This window comes from Acanthopagrus latus, chromosome 9 (genome assembly GCF_904848185.1).
Source record: "Acanthopagrus latus isolate v.2019 chromosome 9, fAcaLat1.1, whole genome shotgun sequence".
NCBI classification, from domain to species: domain Eukaryota; kingdom Metazoa; phylum Chordata; class Actinopteri; order Spariformes; family Sparidae; genus Acanthopagrus; species Acanthopagrus latus.
The window spans coordinates 16,432,044-16,454,804 of NC_051047.1; the positions used below are offsets into that span (position 1 = coordinate 16,432,044).

Genomic DNA, 22,761 nt, shown 5'->3' on the forward strand with positions numbered 1-22,761 from the left:
GATTATTTTTATACAATACAATCAAGCCCTCAACAGAGAGCAAAAATGCTGAACAGCCTAGAAGGCCATCTTAACAGCCACCTAATAATTTTGAACTTATTTATGTACCTATGAAAACACTCCCTGACCAAAGGGAACAAGAAGCCATCCTCTTTCTCAGAGCCATTTTTCCAAGACTGGTTATTATGACAGACAGAGGCCAAGCAAGAGACCTCGGAGCAGTGTTGCTGCCCATTTCTTTTTAATATCGTCTATTTACTGGTCATTACTATCAAGCGGCTGATGTTGCAACTGCGGCTATTTTTCCATCTAAGGTGACACTCAATGAGCTTAAAGACGCATGACTCAGAATTTTAATGAGCACACAGGCAATTAAAAAGAGGAAGTTTGGCGAGTTGTGCTCCAATGAACCATGGCAGATGAAGTAGAAGAATGGCTACCATAATGATGATGCACTGTTCCTGCTGCATGCCGACCGTCTGGCTGAGTGAAGGCAGCGTAAAGAGATTGTAAAGCTGCCGATTTTGATAAACAATAGGTCTAACCCTGACAGGACACTTTATTTCCCATCAACTCTTTTGGCTGAGCAGAGGTTGCATCTTTAAGGATCTTTGTCAGAGGTCATGTTTGATGACCACCCCTCTATAAGCTTGGAGAAATGGGGTGGTCAGCTCTGGTGGTGTCATGAAATGTAATGACTCCCATCAGAACCCTTAAGTGTGCTGTCACCTCTGAGGTCTTCCAGCTGAGCTATTGAGCAAAGCAGTGTGACCTCAATGGTTAAAGCTAATCCCAATTCATACACAAATGTCCACTGACAGGATTTTATTTGTCCTTCTCAGGCTTTAAAGAAAAGGCGTGAAAATGGTGTTACATGTTTTTTTTAAATGAGCCCCTAGGAGGTGGTGGATGGTGACGGGTCCCCCAGTGGGAAAAGACACTGCATTTACACGCCCTTGTGTCTTTGAGATTGCCAAAACCTGCTTTCTGAGACACTGATAAGACAGGATGAAATGAAACCTGGACAGAAAAGATATATTTCTGCTAGAAAGACCTATTTATTTACCCAATATTCAACCCCTTTGTTTCTAGGAGGTCTTGTAGCCATTTTCATTCCAATGAAGCATTTCAAAGAAAGTATTTATGGTTACAGTGAGGCAAGATCACTTAACTTAACTAAGCCATTTCGGGGTTGTATCCAAAATAAGCAAATCCAAACTGAAAAAGAAAAACATTATAGATTTTTCTGCTACAACCAAAAACATGAGCAAAATACATCAGGAAGCAAAGCTACACAGTAGGTTATTTAGTGAATCTGAACACAATCCTAGATGACTTATCGTCCCATTCACATCTGAACAACTGCGACGATGAGGTCATTAATAGTTTCAAAAGCAACTTTAACATGCAATTTTCACACACACACAGTCTTGGTCTTTTTATTTGACAGTTGCACTTATCACACAACAGAATGAAAGCTCCATGGATGTTTCAGTCTTATGGATTGTGGTTGACCTCTGAACACCAACAAAAGGAACAAAGGGGACTAAATTTAGACCCTTGTTGTCTCAGACAAAAATGGAAGTAAAGTGTGTGTGTTCCAGTAATGGCTCCTGGGTTCCTCAAACAGTTCTTAGATACAGAGGGAACCTGAAGATGTGTAAAAACTATTTCCTTTCTTGCCACTTTTTTAAACTACAGTTGTTAAGCAATTTTACAGCATGGAGCAGATAGAAAAAGCAAGGCTTTTTACTACAATTATATAAATTCTAAAGTAAAGAAATAAAAAAAGAATAGACATAGAAATGTCCCTGGCACTACGTATACAATATAGGCATATCTCAGGCCCTACCACGCTGTCCACTGTGTAGCCGTATTATGCAGAAATACATTTAATTAAAAAAATTAATAACGGGGTAGACCTTAGTGCTAATCATTCACTCAGTGTCAACAGATTGATGTTGTCAAGCCTCTCAGCTGCCAATGATGAACTGGTGAATTAAGCCAATGAGCTGAACACTGCACAAAACAGATCTGGGTGCTGATTTTCATTGTGACTGTCACACCGCAAAAACCTTTTAAATGTGCACTGTGTAGTTTTGGATAAGATATTTTAATCAGAAAAGGAAAATCTTCATTGATTAATTTTCATGGCTGAATTAACAAAGTGTCCTAAAAGGTCAGGACAATTTCATTCATATTTACTGTGCTTATATTTGTAGAACCCTTTTAAGTTGCTAACTTTGTAGCTTCAGACACTTTTCGGGAGACCTTCTTTCCCTCTGAGGAAAGCTTGTTTATTCAATCATAGAAGAAAGCTTGCTTGGTCCTCTGGCTTTGATGCTAAAATAAATGTTGAGGTGCAATTCAGAGTGTTAAATGTAAATGTGTGTGAGTGACTACAGGGGACACACCATAGAAAAGCAAGGGTGTTGCTTATATCTCCAAAAATGATCGCTGGAGATCTAAAATTGAGGTCTGAAATACAACACTTCTTAAAGAGGAAATGAAAGTTAATAGCCCCGCTGTGAATATTTTCAGAGAGCTGCTGTCCAGACCTTTTTGGCAGCACTTGAAGCTGCTCTATACCTGTGGCTCTCTAAAAAAGTGATAAAGAGGAAATGGACACTCTCACTCCTGAGTACTGCAATCTGCTGGTAGTTGGTGGGCACTTTTTGCAGGTACGCTGGCTGGAGTGCAAGAATGCATCGTGTCGTGTCAGGGCATAGGGCTCATTATGAAAAAGCAGGAGGAGATGGCAGGGAGCCATTACAGCCCTTGTTCAGACCAAGTGTCATATATCCAGATATATCCCAATTGTATCATGGCCCATTTGAGTACAAATGCAACTCAAACCAGGCATCAGAACACTTAAAATCCTTTAGGTGATCATCAGGCCTCCAGTCTGTCAGCAAAGTAATCATAATCTTCCTCTTGTATAAAATAGTACTCTGTTTCAATGATCATCCAGAGTGAGGAGATATGAAGATAAGATGTCAGACTTCAAATTAAACAGTAAATTCCTAACAGTTAGGTAACTTAACTGTATAAATCTGAAGTCTCACCATTATAGCCTTACATCAGCAACCTTATACACAATCATACACTTTCCAATTAGACACACATGATGAAACAGTTACAATTTTAATGGTTGGTTAAGCATTAGTAAAATAACCACACAGTACAGCTACTGCCATCAAAACTGCTGGCCATGACCGGAGGGAATTAGGACAAGGAACAAAGAACCACCATTTTAATAGTCCCTGAAAAATCAGACTATTTAGCTATCTCTTAAATGTCACAGTCAATTAACCTCTTTTGTAATTTCCCCAGCCGCTTTAAAGAATTACATTTTTAACCAGACCAAAAAGATGGTCCACATTAATACGTGAAACTGCAACTAAAGTGTGATGCATGAATGAATGTTACAAAACACACACACACATGCATGTGCGTGCACACACAAACAAACAATAATACACAACATTTCAAACCACCCAACTATGGCTTAGTGACACTTCAAACTGGCAAGAGACAGGATTTTCACTTAGCATTATGAGGCATGGCTTTGGAATAATGACATTATCTATGTTTAGATTAGTTCCACATGAACCTCGCTCTCATTATTTTTTTGTCTGTCACTGGGCACAATTCACATTTCACAAAAATTAGTGTGTATATTGAGGTTTTTTTTTACATACGTCAACCAGCTACAAGTAGGCATTTGACTCTTTCATACTGCCAGGACCTTTGTCTTTTATTTTTGTCTCCCTTGTGTCATGTTTGTCATCACGAAAGTGCTGGAACATCAGTCACCAGTAGAGCACAGCAGATCATATACCTCATCAAACTACATCCTGTAGAGCCTTGAGTGTCAATCACTCAAGTTATGAACGAGGCACGTTGTTTATTTCTGGAGCTAATAAAGGAATTTGCTTAGTATTGACACATTGCACTCTGTTGAGATTTGTACACATGCAGTACCGACCAGGTAGCTGACGAGCAAGGTGATGTTCAAGCATAGGAAAGTATCAACAAGCAGGCAGCCTTAACTGCAACAGTTAGATGTTGTGTTTTCATCACAGCTGATCGGAGCCAGGGTGGATAAATACGTAAGACTGCTGATTAAATTTGACAACAAAAGCCAGATTTAGTGGGTGCTATGTTTTTGTGCAGTCTGAAAGGCGTATATGTGAATGAATAAACTCACATTTTTTTCCTGTGATTGTTAGTTATTGCTGCTCTGAGAAAAACAAAGAAATTGGGTTGTTGCTAAAGTGACACCAACAATAATTCCACTGTTAACTCCCCACACTAGGGTCTGTTTCAATCTGAATGCCAAGATTATGTCTACCTCGATTTGTTTCAACCTTGGTACATTATCATTTTGCAGTATTTTATTACAAGTTCAATTCCTTGTGGACAAACATCAGTACTGATTTTTACTGCAGTTACTGGTCAGTGCCGGCAGCATCCCTATACATCGCTGCATCTTCTGCACCTTAAACAAATTACACTTAAACCATCAAAGCCAAGTGATGATATAAAACTGGTGTCAGCCCTTCTACGCAGTGGTTCTGTGAGGCCCACTGGGATATTGTACGTGGTATTGAGCTGTACAAATGGACCTGACATGTCTGAGCCACTGCAGACAGGACAGAATGTGCGGTCACTGAGGTGTGATGATCAGGCAGCCCGAGAGCCGTAGCTGATGAAGTGGGAATGAGTTCCCAGAACAAACTCAGAAGCTCCACACTCCTTCCACACTAACAGGAGCGCTTCACTGAGCAAACAACACTCCACTATCATGCACATTCACAAGCTCATACACATGCTGTCACTGATAAACATAGGCTTAACATTTCTGCCTACAAAGCCAGTTTTTATATTTTCATTTCTACTGAACTTAGAGGTGACCCGAGTCAATCCAGCAGGACAAAATCTTGCACTGATGTGTTACTGATTATGTTAGACTAAACTGGAGCAATATGTCTGTTTCAAAATAACAGGACAGGTGGGGAATGTGTTCAGATTTACTGGCCAATCAGATCTGAGCACACTGGGTTTTCTCCATCACTATGCCATAAGGTTACACTATGGAATATGGCCACTGCTGTGAAGGATGAAAAAGCCATGTGTTGGATTGTAGTTGTCTGTATGTGTGTGTGTGTATGTGCATCTTCTCATTACCTGCTGCTACCAGCGCCTGGCGACTCGGCCCCGAGTCTGCATCTTTCCAGCTGACTGGCCACAATCTGCCTCTCCACTTCCAGCTCCCTGGTTAGCCGCTCGAACTGGAGCTCCTGCACATAAACACACACGCACAAAAAAAACAAAAAAAAAATGGGCCAGAGGGTCAGGAATGCATACTCATCAGAGAGAGCTTTACGCACTTCTATTGACAGATATGACAAATATTAAGTCAATATGAGGGAGGGAGGTTGACAGTTTGACAGCTTGCTTCAACAGTGTTGTGCTTCATTGTGGCGTCGAGGTTAATGATCACATAAATTAGAAAACAGGCAATGCAAAAAAGCTAATTCAACATTGAAATGTTTGCTCATGAGTAGCTTTAAAAATAGACACATTCCCATACACAGACAGGTGTACATAAAACAGACACACACACACAGGCTATATGGTACTGCCATTTTTCCAACCCACACAGCGAGATAAGCACCACTTCAGTGGGTGATATTTAGCCTCGGTGGCACTGCTCCTATGGGAGTCGAGTAGAAATCAGCATTGACTAATTATCTAGCCTGAGCGAGGCTATTACTTGCGCAGCTCTCTGCTTCCAAGCACTGCATCGTGACACTCATAAGACACACACAGGGTCTTTTGTACACATAAAAAAAATGACTGCACACACGGACGCACTCTGGTTTTCCTTAAAAATACCTTTTCACTCATCCACACTGCAAACAGGGCAGTATAAAGAGTAAAATAGTATCTAGCACTCCAGCACCAGCACTTATGTTCTCACAAAAAGGCCTCACTCACCATAACTCCGTGTACAGATGGCAGGATTCTTGCCTTGCGATCCTTACTGTCCTTTATAATGTCCATTACCATGGTCAATTACATTCACAGCCAGCTGCATACACACACACCACACACACTTGCACAAAGCAACTCTCAGCTTCTTTTGTGACCTGTCTGAGGAAGTTTAGTCAGTCTTCAGCACTTAGACCAGCCTACTTTTCACACCTACTCTCCAATGTTCCCTGAGGGCACATTGAAATTTCCTTTCACATTGTAGAAATGCTCTACTCACCCCTCCCCCCAAACTACTGCTTTATACCCTCCACGCTCTCCTCTCCTGAAGACTTCACTGCAGTGAGAAGGAGCATGCAGGAGGGAAAACCGCTAAGTCCTATTTCCTTGATATAATGACATTTCTTCGTTGGCAGGGATATGCATGTAGCGCCATGAGCAACCCTGATCTAATCTTGTGCAGCGCATATGCAAATAAGAAGAGACCTTTCTTCATTCCAAAGAAAATGTTTGTACCCAAGATGCTATGCTATTGAAAAATAAATCACACTTTCTTCTTAAAGGTTAAAACCACCAATTTTACAAATTAATGTGTGTTTACAGGCCTTTGGGAGTACTGATGCATATGTACAAAAAAGCAGCATAAAGACCTTTGTGGCTCCAGAGGAAGCCGCATGTAATCTGATAAACTGCCTCCAGTGATATCACTCAATAGCATAGCTGAATTGTGATGTAGGCGATTAAAAGCAGTCCACCGTTCAAGCATTGCAGTCCTATAACACTGTTGGACTCATTGTAAACAGGTCATAACTGATACAAAACCAGAGATATTGCCCCCCACACCTTATTCCCCTTTTCAAACACACTGTAAACAAACCTTCACCTTTAAAGTTGGTACCATTTAAATGTGAATTTTCCTGTTTCCTTTACTCCCCTTTAACTACAAATGGAACATCTTTGGGTTTTGGACAAAACCCAATATTTGGGGACATTGTTTTTGGCTTTGGAACAATTTTCATTTTTACTGACATTTCATAGACAAAACAAATATCGATAAATCAAGGACATTATCGACAGTTCAATCGACAAATACATTTAATAAAATCAATGTACTAAAAAGGACTGCATGGTATGGAAACAGGTTATTGCTGATCTTCATGACCAGAGTTGCAAGGATTAGTTAATAAATCTATTCAAAGAACATTCGTTGACAGCTATTTCGATAATGAATCTTCACTTTCCAATAAAAAATGTCATTAACACTAAAATTGGTTAGGTCCAGCTTCATAAATGTAAGAATTTGCTGCTTTTCTTCACAGTACATTTGAATTATTTCAGACTGCTAGTTGGACAAGATGACAAGAGGCATTTGAAGACATCACTTAGAAACTGTGTAACAATTCTTTGACATTTCATGGACTAAACAATTACTCTATTGATTATGAAAATAATAATCAGATTAATCAATAATGAAAACAATAATCAGTTTGAGCTTTATTCATGACGTGGTGGAGGTGCGTTTGCACAAACAACATAAAAACCGGCAGCTCGCAGTGGCTGTATCCTCTGGTACCATTCTTCTTTTGCAATACTCAAACCCAATCCACCGCCAAAAAAATACACAATATGTCCAACCTTGCTGTGTAGTTTTCATTTGTGTAGCTAACAAAGCACTGCTAATCTTCATGTGAGATAAAATACATTTCCTGTAGCTGCTTCTCAACAAAAGCTTCCCATGGGTTACCATTGGAAAGCTTTTAATGCCAAGAAGCAGCAAGGCATGTTTAGTTTGCATTAGCAGCAACTTAGCACAGCAAATGCAGCTCCACTACAGCTGCAGTGAGACTGACGTCTACTTTGATGTTAAAGTACAATGAGGAAACACAAGAGAAAATAAACTCCAAATCACAGAAATTCAGTTATACTCTTAAAATAGTGCCTTCTGTTATTACTTTACTTGATTAGCACTGGCACTGGCTGACGTGGCTGAAACACAGCCATGCAGAACAAAACATTTAGAAAACAAGTAACAACTATTTCTGCCAAAGCTATTTTCTAAGGTTAAATATTCACTTGTTGATTGTTTGATGTTTGGCCACATATATCTTTATTCCTCCAATTTGACTGGCCTTTAGGCTGCCACTTTGTCTGGAGGAACACCTGAGACAGCAGTTTTATTCCCTTTTATACCAAAAGATTATTGAGCATATTAAATGTTAACTTTCAGATTGTTATCCCAGTCCATTTATCACCCCAGCACGAGGCAGTGTTGAGAGGCACACTCCTCAGGAAATAGCAGGGATCATTCTCAAATGTATGCCTTTTCCTGACACAAAAACACAACTTACAGGAGTGCAGATACAGGTGCACAGATACATCTTGGAGCAGGACAGGGATAGAGTGGCCAAAAACTGATTTACTTAGAGGAAGAAATGAGCCATCAATCCTGTGTGTGACACATAACCCCCGTTGAGAGATTGAGTCGCATGAAAATTGCCAATTTCAACCTTTCATTTCAACCAATCATCCCCTTTTTCACTCTTCTCTCGAGACAGATGTGACTCAGTATGAATAGTCAAAATAATGAAATGTAGTTGAACACTATGCATGTGCATATTAACAAGGGGAGGAGGACATACTGAATTCATGGGCTGCTTTTGACACAGCATTCTTTTTAAGAAATTGGCTGTTACAAAAACATGTTATAGCTGTAAATTTTGAGATCTAAACCCTTGATCGCGCACATACTCAACCAAATCCTTCTCAACATCAAAACAGAACCTGAAGGTCACCGCCAAAACAGATTATTCTCTTGCTAAGGCTCAGGATTGAGCCCTTTTAAGGGATAGACTATATGGCAGTGCTAGTTTCCCACAAAATAAATTGAAGGATTGAACTATTATGACACCATTTCAGCACAAGCACAAAGACGCCTGTATCTTGTATGCATTCGAAGGGCCTGAGGTGGCTTCTGCCCGCTGCTGGTTCAGCAAATTTAAGATGACTTTTACGAAGGAAACAAGGGATAAGAAGTGCGTTTAGAGTTGGATGTATAGGAGAGAGAGGAAACAGAATAATATAGGAGCCTCACATCATGCAAAGAGAGAGACAGAGAGGTGATTCAAACACAGTCTGACTGCTGCTTATACAAATCTGGAATTACTCCAGTGTGAGATTCTGCACCCAATATACGAGAGAGAGAGAACATAAGGTGAATGTGACGAGAGGTATATAATTCGCATGGACACACACAGATAAAAGAGGCAGGAGGGAGAAAAATCGAACATTCAAACTTTTAAATATAGTTCAGTACATGTGGGAGTCTGGGAGCAGTAGGTGTGTGATTATACAGGAGAGTAATACAGTGTAAATCAACAATGATATACTATACATATGCATTTTCTTGCACGTGTAAAGCTTACTGACTTACGAAATGGGTGTCATGTATGAATATGTAGCAGGTGCTTATGGAACAAAGATAAAAAATATATGGTGAGACACAGACGAAACCATTTTGTTTACCGTCTTTACAAAAACAGAGGTTTCCTGCTCATTCTTGGCAAACCTGTGCAACCTTCTGTGCATTCTTTCTTTTACGCTCATTATCCAGCTGTATTGTTTGGCAGCGTGTCACCTTCTCAAGTCAAGCAACTTCATCTTAGGCGGCACTTCTCATTATGCAGTGCTACAAGCAAGCATGGGAGGAACAGCTATTCCTTTCTTAGTACTTTACACACAAAAGTGTGTTGGCCTTCAGTCCTGCTGATTAGATGATCTGTGATCTTGATCAAGCACAGAAGAGCGAGACATCTGTTAAAGATATCCGGCACAGAGGTCTCTGTCACTACTGATATTCAGAGCTACCCCGAGCCCATAGTGGATGGGCATCCTGCCCGCATGCCTGCAGCAACCCTGCTGTTACAGGCTGAACAATTAATAACTATTATCAAAACTGCAATATGGCCAAGTGCAACAGAGAATTCACAAGAGCAGCAATCTTTTTTGATAAAATGCTTGACAGCTTCATGGTGCTTCAGAGACATCATAGTCTCCAGATGTGAGGAATATGCTTACAATCATCTGCGTCATTGTAATTTTTTTTTTTCCAGTGAAGAATGACCATTCCCACTGAAGATGCAACTAATTTTAAAGTCGCAATATCTGTCAAAAACGGTGTCATAAATGTGTCATATTGTTCAGCTCTCCTGCTAATTCTGGCGTGGAGGCAGTCCAAAGGCTCCTACGTGGAGCTCTGTCCTCCAGGTCTTTTCTATGGCTTGACAAATTGGTCGAGACTCTCTTCTCAGTTGTACAACCCTTGTGTCTGTTGTATTGATTTTTGTATGAAAGTTGTTTTACACTAAATTGCAATTTTTACTATAGGAGCACTTCAGAGAAGCAGGAGAATAGAAGACTTCGGTGGCATACTCTGTCTGATCCTGCAGCTATGAAACAACAATGCACCCTTTCTGTAATGCAGATCTTAATGGCCTCTCTGGTAGCTTTGCAGAGCTACAAAGCTTCTGCATTTGCAGGCAGACAGTGAGATTCAAAAATCAACTATCCATTTCAGAGCTGCGTCAGAAGTTTGCCTTCATAGTGTTGCTTTAATTGTCCAACTCAATTCACATACACTAACTTGCCTCCCCTTTCTGTTTCTCTCTCCCAGCATGTGGCTGCTCTGTTGACCTTGGCAGTATGGTTAATCAAGTCTAGGGCTGTCCTGAATGCAATTTTTTGGGCTTTGGAACCTCAGTAGTTATCAACTGCAAATATTCAATGCTTTGTTCTGGCTAATTAGTGTCTGGTCATAAACTCATTTAATTTGCTCTTCCACCTCTTAAAGAGAAGGTACAGGAATGGGAGGGAAAGAGTTGTAGGAAATTGTCCACTAGTTAATCAAGTGCATATGGCATTATACTATCATACTTATACAAAAAAAAGAAAAAGTACTTCAACAGGTATTAATATGACTGGGCAGCCCACCCAAGTAAAATCAATACGTAGAGGCCTTTTTTGCTATTGTAGCGGGCTGCCACAAAAAAAAAAAAAATATGGGGAATCCTGTCCCCGTTGGCATGCACTTGCTTGACATGCAACAGATGTAAAATGAATATGCAAAACACAAACTGGAAAAAAAAATACCTACCCAAGACACCAGTATCAGAATAGTTGAATATTTGGTTGTAGCTTTAAGAGTCGGCCAAAAAACACACGTCATGTTTTGGATTTTTTCACAACAGTAGGTGAGCTTTATGTGGAGGAAGCTTATTGTTAATTATGAAGCCTATCAAAATGATCAAATACTTAGTACTGCTAGTATATTTTTTTATACTGTACATACTGTACCTAGACCTATTTACACTCTCTATATATATATACTGTAAATACTGTACATCTGTCTATACTCTGATGCACTATTCATTTGGAACACACTTGCATTTTACTGCTTTTTGCACTACTTTTTGCACTTCTGGTTAGATGCTAATTGCCTTCCGTTGTCTCTGTACTTGCACTGTGCACAATGACAATAAAGTTGAATCTAATCTAATATACCTTTGCGCAAACTCACCCTGGTAGAATGTTTGTGTGGGAAACACTGCACTAGCCAAGATCAGTGTATGATGGAATTGTGGCATCAAAATCTGCCCGAGGCCACCGCATTTGGGTCTTACAGGAAAAATGGACCCATCTAGATGGCTACTTTTCCCCATCCAGCTGGCCACTCCATATCCTTGTGCATAGCCCTGCCTTGAGGACCACTGCCATCCCTCTTTACTGTGTCATCCTCAGGCTTTCATTGCAAAATAGCATTTTAAAACTTTCTTTCTCTCATACATTTTCCAACAGATCTTCATTATTCTACATGAATCACTTAGACTATTATGAGTATGGATCCAATATGTCCATAATTAGCTTTTGATAGCACGGGGCTATGTGACCCTGGTCTGATGAAACAGGGACAAGGATCACACTCATAAGTAGGGCTCGCATTAGTAATGGAGAGAGAGTACTCACTGTCCGGAGTAATTCATTGCATTTGCCATGCTTGGCCCCTACACAGAATGGGACACATCTATTCAGCATAACGATCAGACTGAGCACAGCAGTAATGACCATTAAACAAGGCCTATGCTTATTTAACGGGTGTGGGCCCAGCCTTGGTCAGTACCAGGCTTAGTGTAGAAAGAGAGGACAGGGACAATGGGTGGCCAGCTTTCCTGTACCAACAAGGCCTCAACGCTTTTATTTGCCATTATAATGAGCCTGTTGGGCCTGATCTGCCTGTAGTCCAGGAGCTGATTCAGATCCTGTCCCCTTGTGTCCTCAGACAGGCCCTAAAGAAACAGATGACACATGGCAGTAGACCACAGAACCAATATACAGGCTCCCTTGTCATCTTTATGGATGCTGACAATACAAGACCCATCTGAAATGCCTGAAGTGGCTTGTGCCTGCTGCTGGTTCAGCACAGAGACTATGGTGCAGCAGAGATAAGAGGGGCTTACGCACACACAAGCCCCAAATGTCATATAGCCATATAACATACACATATATACTGCAACTAGGGATTATTTTCAACATCATAATCTGCTGCTGATTTTCATCATATATTATGAAAATGCTCATCAAAAGTTCCCAGAGAAAGCCAAATATGCTTCATTTTTTCTAATCAGTAACAAAAAAACTGCAAATTCTGCACGACAGGTTATTGTTGCAGCTCAGGACGATCAACAATAACCTGTTTCTGTTTCATATTGTCCTTTTTTCCTTTAATTACCACGTCACATTAAATGTTACACAGTATATTTGAATTCAGCACTGAAGGACAGAACATTTAGCACAGTCAAGCAATCAAGTATCCAACAGTCTACTGAGGATGTTCCTTATTTACCATCTTCTAAAAATCCCAAGTTTTAATTTTCAAGAGAGGCTGCTGACTCTGAGGCAAACAAAGTTTCTAATCAAGCCCAGCTCTTCAACCAAGATAGGACAGATTGCCTGTGTATCTAAAGTGTCTCCATACTACTCGGATTTCGAACATTTTTCACACACTAATTGGTCAACAAGCACACACTTGAATTGTTGTTTCCCTCCCTCAAATAATCATTCAGTTGGGTGTCAGTGTATACTGTACCCTGGCTTGTTTGTCTGCTTACAATTTCCAATTCTAGGGAGCATGAATACATTATCCAAAACATTTTAATGCATATCTAATGCTTTGGTGGGTAGGTTTGGGTGCATGACTGTAAAGATTGATTATGGAAGTTTATTCTCCTTAAGTCAAAGTAAAATTGTATAAATTGCAGTTGCTACACATTTGTCTTTGGGTGTTTATGCAGAAAATATGGTCTTGGTATCAAATATTCTGACTTAAACTTAAACTTTTTCTTTAATTTCAGGTTAAGATGGACACATCACCTTGTTCAAACTCCTTCTACTTTGCTATCAAGACATGTGACGCCAACTATCAAACTGGCGTGTCTGTACAGGAATGCATGTTCACATCAGTTCTGCACAGACACAACCTTGTTACTGAACAGATGCATCCTTTCACCTCCGGTATGTAAAACAAGGAACCTACAACATCACACATGCCACAGTATGACAGATTACAAAAATGTGATGCAGTGCTGTGATGTGTGAAATTGCGCTTAAATATTCTTGGTAACTCAGCACCTTCCTTTATATGACAGAAAAATAACTGAGAGGTGTACATCATGGCAATCTTTTGGAGTTAGTCTCGGTAGTGCGTGTCAAAATCTCACTATTAATTAAGACCCGAGATCTTATCATTAATAGTTCTTGTAGCCCATGTGAGCCTGTGTCTAATTGTGTTATGGTACTGCTATGGTACTAGTACTATTTGGGCCTGGGCCTGGCAAGAAGGGGCTGCACGTTAATTTATAATATTCAGATGCATTCTGCATAACCAGTGCAGATGGCTTTGCCTCTTAACCAAAGACAGGAATCTACCAGAAATATGTTTGTTCATTAAGTGGCAATGAGGCTTGACAGCTCTGCATCCCCACTGCAGCGTGGCAGACCAGTTCCAACAAGAGCCCGACAATGCAGCGCAGTGGGAGAATGACAGCAGAGGTTAAAGGATTTCTGCAGCAGCAGGGACAGAAAAGCAGGCCTGAGGTGTGAGCGAAGAGAACAGGCCTCAGAACAGTCTGTGTGACCAGACCTGAAGGAACCACACAGTGCAATTACTCACGAAAACTGCCACAAAGTCACCTTGTTAAAATACTAAGGTTTTGTGGAGACTGGCTGCAGCGTCATGCCACCATAGCAGAATTATTATAATAACCGTGTCGGATGGAAAGGCATTTAAAAATACAGTAAAGTGGCTTGCTGAGGTAAGAGAGTGTACAGCTGCAGGCGTTGCTATAGGTGAATCACGGGGAGAAAATTGCTTTAGCACCCACAGCTGCACCATAGCTTTTATACTGTATAAGCTGATAATGTGACAAGAGGCCACAAACAGGAATGTGAAACATCATTCACTCTCAGATAATGGAAAAGCAAGTTTACAATAGAACATCATTTCTGCCAGGGTTTCTAATGCCGCATTACAAGCATTTGGAGCAGCAAACTTGCAGCTCTACGAAAATTATTTTCTAAAATTCTCACTGCAGTTGTATACACAGGTCAAAGCCGGATAACACAAAATATGGGTTCTTATAACGTGGTTATCTGAATCGTGTCCAATTTTTTGCTAGCTCCCTGTGACTGTCCAATCATGGGTCTCATCGTGGTGACCTCCATGTTGTACCAGTACACATATGCCACTTGTGATTCTGAGCTCAACACTTCACATAATGACTATAAGCAAAAGTCATAGTAATGCTTAACAATGCATATAGTTAAATCAATGCCTGAAGTTTCTATGTCCTAATAAATTTCTAGGTCGTTTTATAGAAATCCTATGTAGATAGAAAACAAGAAAAAAAACTTCAATAATCTGGTGTATGGTGCTATAACAGAAATCATTTTGTAGCATACAGTGCCACTTTCTTCTGACATTTGACAATTGGACTTTACTGATTCAATACTTAACGGAAAAAAAAAACACAACAACAAAAAGACACGATTGAAAACAAGACACCTACCCAGTGAACAAATGTCTGAACAGTAGCATTTTCCAGTCCAGACCTATCAAAGATCCTGCATATATAAACTGATTTTGGGTGTAAAATTCTGACTCGTCCCTCCCTCTGCTACAGTGGATGCTAAAAACAAGCAACGTGCAACATAGAAGAGGACCTGCTTCCTCGGTAGATAAAAAACATAACATTTCTTACTTTCAGGTGATTATAGACTGATGAAAAAAGTAAAGGACACTTTTTGAATTGTTGTGTCTGAACCCCCGACTTAATCCTCCACGCTGGACCTTTAAACTGAGACGTGATCTGCAGACATGATGTGGAGTATTCAGATTACTCTGTACAAAGATTAGCATTATTTCAAACCATTACTATAACAATGAACTCCAGATGTCATCACTCCAAAAATAATCTAACGTTGTAAAACATGCTGGCGACACAGATAAGTAAGACTACAAAAACATCATTTTCCACATTTGAACATGAAAAGGAAATTTACAACTTGGCTTGATGATTAAAATGTCATTGAAGAAACTGTCATTTGTGCGTTGATTGCTATTAAAGGAGCTGTCATCTGCACTGGCAACTGCAGCAGCAAGCACTTTCTGCACAAGAGATTGACAACAAAAGAAAGACTGTCAATAACAAAGATACAGACGACTGACTGTGCAAAGAAGAGAGAAGAAAAAAATCCTCAGCGCTCACAAGCAGATCCACAATTCAAATTTTGTTTCCAGGCGAAATTCTTTTTGTTGGGAGGATTTTCCTTATTTATTTGTTCATCCACTTTGACAGTCTTGGCTCATTTACAAGCACTAAGTCATTTAAATGCAACAGATTTGTCAGTGAGGCATGACAGAGACAGGTGGTTTGAGCAAGCAGAAGACGCACGCTGGAAATAGACAAAATGTAAAGGCTGGTGGGTTTTTCTGTTCTCCACAAATTTAACTCACCAAAGTAAATGCCTGTTTCTCTCTCATTAACATTCACAGTGTGACGCATATAATTACACCTTAAAAGCACAATTTATGCACCATTAGCAGTTCAAGTGGAACCAGCAATATGCATCATTTAAAATAATTTAAAATTTTAGCAGACACAAATTTTCCAAAGAAAACTTTCTTCTAATGCACATAAAACCTGATTTTTGTGAGGGCCATGCCTTACACATGCTACTGGAGCTTTTAATCTAACTCCATCATCTTATCGTTACTGCTTTTACCACGTTTTTAAAAGCCTGAATTTAAAAGGAGGATTAACAGCCACAAATTACAAAAGTCTTTCCCTACATTAAAAAAATCCAATATCTTTCTCTTCATCCACCACCTTCTGATCTAAGTTCTCTCCTAGACCTGCTGTTGTTTTTGTGCACTTACAAGTTGTTGAATTCCAACAAAAGCCTCTTACGTGATGCCGCTGATAATAACGCCGAGGCAGAGTGGCAGTAAATGAGAGTAACTCACAAAGGCAATCTGTATCTCCTCTATTGGAACAAAAACCAAAAAACGCTGCCACGGTGCAATCACACAGCCAGAGCAATTCACGTAGACCTGTGAACATACAATTCCTCAGAGAGATCAATAGCGTTGTGTCAGACAAAAAGAACATTGCTCCCGGCCAAAATGAGGAGAGTAAGCAATCTAGGGAGTGTCAATCTGGAGGCTGCTGCTGTGAACAAAGAATGCAGTGACTTGGCCGATTACCTCAGGATCAGTCATTTAGAGAAACTCATCTGAGAGATGTTTGGGCAGGAGATGATACGGAGTCATAAACCTCATTGGTGATTCACTCAGACAAGTACCTGAACTTCCTCAGGGGGCATATGCCAGTCCAAGGACAGCCCCACAGTATTTACTGTGCTTCCACCTTCCTGAGTACAACTCCTGCTCCCCAGTGACCGGGTCCTCTGCGTGTGCTGTTGACGGTGGCAATGATTACAGTGATAATGATGATGATGACAGTGACGGTGATGAGTATTAACAGGCTAGTTTGGGGGAGATCTCCCGGGGCTGGGTTCAAAATGACAGCGCAGTGCCGTGCCAGAAACACACACCACTCTTTTGACATCATGTCACATTGGGGGCAGATTATCTCCTCTTCCCCTTTTCCTTCTTCTCTGTTTTCCACTGCGCTGACAGCCTCCTGCCACAGCGCTTTAGAGAACCATTCACAGGTGACAGCCTCTCTGACTCTGCCTCCCTCCATCATGCTCACACTCTCACTTTTGTCCTTTTCCCTTTTTCTCACCACCCTCTGTGCGCTCCCTCTGTATCGGAGCTTTTTGTCTTTCCACTGTATATCTGAGCACTGTCCTTCACCTGTATCCCTCCCCTCTGAATCTGTCTCACTCTTTCCCTCTTACACTCGTTCTGCTCCCCCATGGGGTAATTGCTCGGAGCCCGGCTTCCATTTTTATGACTATAATCGAGGCCAGAATGCTTATGCCTCTAGATTTCTCCTTGCCTGTGTCACAGCAGCAGCACAAGGGAGAGGAAGGCAGATAAGACCCTGAGGAGCGGAGAAAATCACTAGTCGATTGTAATTAGAGTCCTTATTTCGCCTATGGAGGTGGAATAGACACTATCGCCTGCAGAGAGAGAGTTCAACCTTTCTGCTGCGCTTATGGCATGGAAATGCATAATGGCAAAAGCGCTGCCTTGAAGTTTTGTCCTGGCCCAAACTATTAACTCCTTAAGCTGGGTCACTTAGACAAAGATGACTTTGGCTTCATTAAAACATGACAGTGTCTTGCAGCAGTATCTCAGGTGGCTTATAATTCAGTCATCTCATCAAGCCTTTAAGAGGGTGCTGGAGTTGTTGCACTCCTAGCAAGGTCAGCTCTTGAGCTTTGCAAAGCAGGATGGAGTCAGTCTATGTGTGTCTGTGCCTGATTCGGATGAAAACCGGGTCACAGAGTGTGACTCCAGTTCGCCATGGTGAGGCAGGAGGCAGACAGATTTTTCATGTGTAATGGACTTTAACAAAGTGGGAAAATTCCACTGTGGTGCTTTCTGAGAGGCAGTGTGTTGAAACACCACAGCGCGGTGTGCCTGAATGGCCCTTTTTGCCGGCAGTGTGGCACATATAGGCATGTCCAGGCACAGCTAATAACAACATCACTCTGAAGGCAAAGCCTCATAATGGAGGAGGAAGAGAAGCACAGCAAAACACAGTGTTTCCAAGGGCAAGAAACCACTGTCTTGATACTAGAAATTATCTGCGCAACAGTGCTTAAGACTGCAAGGACTAACTGACTACAGAATTACATTTAAGTTTGACGGGAAATCTCTCCACAACACAGAGAGGATAAATAACTGAATCAACTTCCTCTTCTGACCAACTGAAGTTCTTATTTCAGCAAGAACAACTCAAGTAACCGCCAATTAAAAGGCACGAAATTCAAACTGGGCTACTGATCACGATCCTGTCTAAAGCACAAACTGTGCTTGCTATCAAATGTGGCAAGTGTACAGCTGCTAAGTGTTGACAACAAAAACAAACAGTGCTTTGATTCCTCCAGATGACACCTTAAGTGTTTTTAAAAGTTAAAAACCATCGCTAAAATATGACAAAAAGTCAGAAAACTATTTCTTGGAAACCACTTTATATCATTATATCAACATTTCAATCATGATCATTACATGAGAAATAATCACAGAGGTACACAAGCAAATTATCAAAAATGTTGTAGTGCAGTGGTTGCCAAAGTGGGGGGCATAGAGGCTAAATGAATGAGGCCCGATTCTGTAGCCTAGCAAAGCACCAAATCTGACAAATACCAAAACAAAGTAAACATGACGAGGCATATCTCCCCCTCAGCTTCACCAGGACAAGAGTACAGTATATTTCTTGAATAGAAAATGATAAAGTTTGTTCCCAGATAGTCTCCATTTTTGTGCAGCCAGGCAACTTTTGAGAAATCTGTTGAAAGCAATGAGTGCTGCTTCATGTTAATAACTGAGAGAACATGCATGCTGCACTAATATGTCAACTATAAAGATGACTTGTTCCTTATTTAGTGTTTTCAGTGGGATGTCACAGTGAAGTGGCAGTTCCATTTTAATTACAGTCAATTTGTGAGTGTGGGTAGGGAGCTTGAAAATATTATCTACAAAAGAGGAGCCCTTCAGAAAAGTATGGGAACCAATGCTGGAGTGAAAGAACAAGGTATTAATGACAGGTATATAGGCCTATTTATTTCAACAAAGGAAAATGAGAGAAAAGATGTAAACTTTCCTGTTTAACTTTGTTTTTTTTTATTTCAACTACTAGCACTGGCTAACACTGAGAACAAAAAAAAGCGAGTGTCCAATTCCTTTAATGTGCACACATAATTGGCTATGTGATTCATTATGTCTGCAGTGTTTCTGCAATAAGCTTTGACATTTCAAATTAATAACCCTTAATATGCCAACCATACATAGCAGGTTCATTTTCTAACAATATGCAAGCTGTCAGGAAGGCATAAGCCTCGTCATCACCCACCATCCCTCCCACTCATTCCATTTCTCAGCTTACTGATGCTGTAACACAAACATAACTAAAATAGGCATGCTGGGGATCCATTGAAGACGTGTGTGCACATTATGCAGTGTTTGGTGAGGATTAAATCAAAGTTTAATCCTCAGCAACTACTCTCCTGGGAGACTCGGTAGAAGGCAGAGATGAGGACAGAGTGATCAATGCGATGCTCTTTAAAGGCCTGACCTCACACTGATGTCTTCTATGTGGGTGCTACTGGCTCCCTTATGAGACAACCTAAGGGCACGTGTATACTTGTTTTAAGATTGAATTTGGCTTGTTCACAAAAGGCTGGTAAATATGGTGCTAGGTGCGACAGCCAGGAAACTTCTACTTCTACCTATAAAGGCATTTGTCCATGTTCATGTGCAGTATGTCTATTTAAATGTGTGCATTAGAACACCTGAATAGAAATGCCAGAAATGCCCTAACAAGTAAATAGTTCCTCTGCAATAATCATGTATCCTCTTTGCAGTGGAAAGCTGTTGCCCAAGAGCTAAACTTTCTTTATCTTTGAGAGTTTGCAAACAAAGACACTGAACAACTTCCTAACGATCTCTTGTATCAAGGTTTAAAGGTGACCTGAAGAGTTTACTTGTAAACAAACACAATGTATGATGTGTATCCTTGAGGCCTCACAAATGCGTTGAATGCATTTCCTTCCTAAGAAAGCAATTTCACAGCCAATTTTTTTAAAAACACATTTTAAACCCTGCATTATTTACATCTTTGTTGGCATGCTTTCTTTGCCCTGCAGTGCTTTCTGTCTGAAGGATGTATGTTGTATCTTCAGCTGTTCTATCAATAAAGGCCAAAAGAATACTTTAAAAAAAAAAAAAACAGCCCCCAAAATGTGACAATAAATTACAATATGGATTTGAGGTCATAACATAAGGTTTACACCCCTGTCTTGGGCTTTCTTGGATGTCATCTTGTGGCAGTCTCTTCCCAATATTTACATAAAGGCAGTTGCTGGAAACACATTTTGATTTGCATTTTGTATAACATGTCGGAAAGTCATTTGAAATTTGCATAATATTTGGGTATATACAGTCACATTATCTCAAAGGATGAAAAATAAAATAAACATGGCAATTACCTTGCAGCTTCATCAATAAGACATAATCTTAAAGCCCTTCTACACTTTCAGGTTTTAACTACATTTCATTATCTGTCCACTGCCATTTACAGATTCTGTTCATTTCAACTGAAGCAAATTGCTGTGTTCTGTTGTCACACAGTATTTAAACCAGACAGAAAAGAAAATGTCACATCGATTTTATGTCATAAACGTGGGTTTTTAGAGGTCTTGTAATCAGAGAATGATATGGCATTGTTTATATGCATGTAAATGCACACAGTGTAAGCTCTGCCAAAATGCAGTCAACCATTTTATACATTTAACAGTTGTAAATCGCTAATGGCCAAGTGGTTAAAAGCCACTTGATTGAATGTGGCTGTTAACTAACTTCAGCATCAGTGAACATGCTGACCCTGTACCTGCGCTCCTTGTATGGCACACGGGATACATGCCTGAGTTAAACTGACCATGATGAAAAGCATTCAAGTATGATGCAGTATTATCCAGCTTGAGTTCTTCAGCTGTTTTCTAAAATCTGGGTTATGCTAGAGGAGAATAAGTGAATAAGCTTATCAGACATGTTGTCTGACTATGTTTGAAGGCAAAAGTGTTGATAGTTCTATCGGTGAGGTAGAAAACGTCCTCTCATAGAGCGGGGGGGGGGGGGGGGGGGGGGAAGCTGTTAGCTTCACTCAACTTGATGGTATAGGATGCTTTTTAGTCAGTGATGTACAGTATATGAAAACATTACAACTGAACACAAACTGAACAAATCCTTTTTTGGACAACAGGGCTTTGTGAAACAAACATTTTTTTAAGAATTGATCAATATTGACGTATAACCCTAGCCTATCACCCACCTGCCCCTTTTCAGTCACTAAAGCAGAAGGAAACCAGACTGACAGCAAACAAGACATGCACTATGAATGATGAGGCAAAAAAGCAAACGTTTTAACATATGGTTGCCATGTCCCTGTATTGAGGCAACACTGACATCCAGTGAGGCAGTATCTGACATCCATGTCAGCTGCCATTAAATCAATTAAAGCTCTGATGAAGAATCACCTTGAGAAGGCATGCTGCTCATAATTTTCAGTTTTTAACTCAAAGCTGTTGCCCCGTATTAACAAAATCATCATTTTTTCTTACTGCAGCGTACAATGAACAGGCTCCTCACCTGGTTAGATGGAAACTGCAAAAGAATTGGTGACTACACTGCCAGTTCTGGAACTATAAGAATATAAGTAGTACTTTAAATTACAGCTTATTGGTGGTAAAAAAAAAAAATAAAAAGGTAATGAAAAGGTAATACTAGGGTAACAGTTTGATGATAAGGAGGTAATAAAATAAGTTGTCTTATATTACCCCTATATATCCAGTGTTAACACTGAAAACACAATACAGTAATTACATGTTATCAATTAATGATTACCTATTTATTATCAAATCATTACCCGACTCTTAACAAGCTGTACTGTTAAGTGCTACCAAAACTAACAATAACAGCTATAGGGAATAAATCTGTTGTATGCGTTGTAACTACATGTGCTACAAATGGTATTTTGTTAGATATTTCTCATACAGAACTGCTGAATATTGATGTTTCCCGAGCTATTTATTCACATATTCAAATAAATACAAAAAACATCAGTGGTCTTTGGAAATTAAAAAAAAGAAAAATACAGTCAAATACATTGACATACCAGAGCACTGCTATTGCTGAATCCACAGAAAAGACAATCTGTCTGGATGAGAGCCACAGCCTCGCACTGCTTCAATTACACTTAAGATGAAACAGATAAAAAACTAGGTCTTAGATAATCCTCAAAACAACCCCTTCGGTTAAATTAATTTTTAATGAGAATAAATACTGACAAGGGGAAATTTGTTAAGTCAATTCTGAATTACAGCACAGTTTTAGGTTATGTGTTCGTGTCAGACTTGGAAAAATATCATGTGTGATTATTCAAATCCAGCAGGAATGTGCAAAAGAAAAACACTGACATTTAAGCACTTAAATGGGGTCTGTAATAAACCATTATGGATGTGACA

At 40.1% G+C, this 22,761-nt stretch overlaps 1 protein-coding gene across 3 annotated transcripts in view; it reads right to left on the bottom strand.

Annotated features, from left to right (window-relative positions):
• Positions 1-22,761, bottom strand: part of LOC119025761 (plakophilin-4-like) — a 91,558-nt gene that overhangs the window by 47,699 nt on the left and 21,098 nt on the right. For all 3 annotated transcript variants that reach the window (XM_037109679.1, XM_037109678.1, XM_037109680.1), the window contains exon 3: positions 5,191-5,303. In XM_037109679.1, coding sequence (XP_036965574.1) covers positions 5,191-5,303 — 113 coding nt within the window. The remainder of the gene's footprint in view (positions 1-5,190; positions 5,304-22,761) is intronic.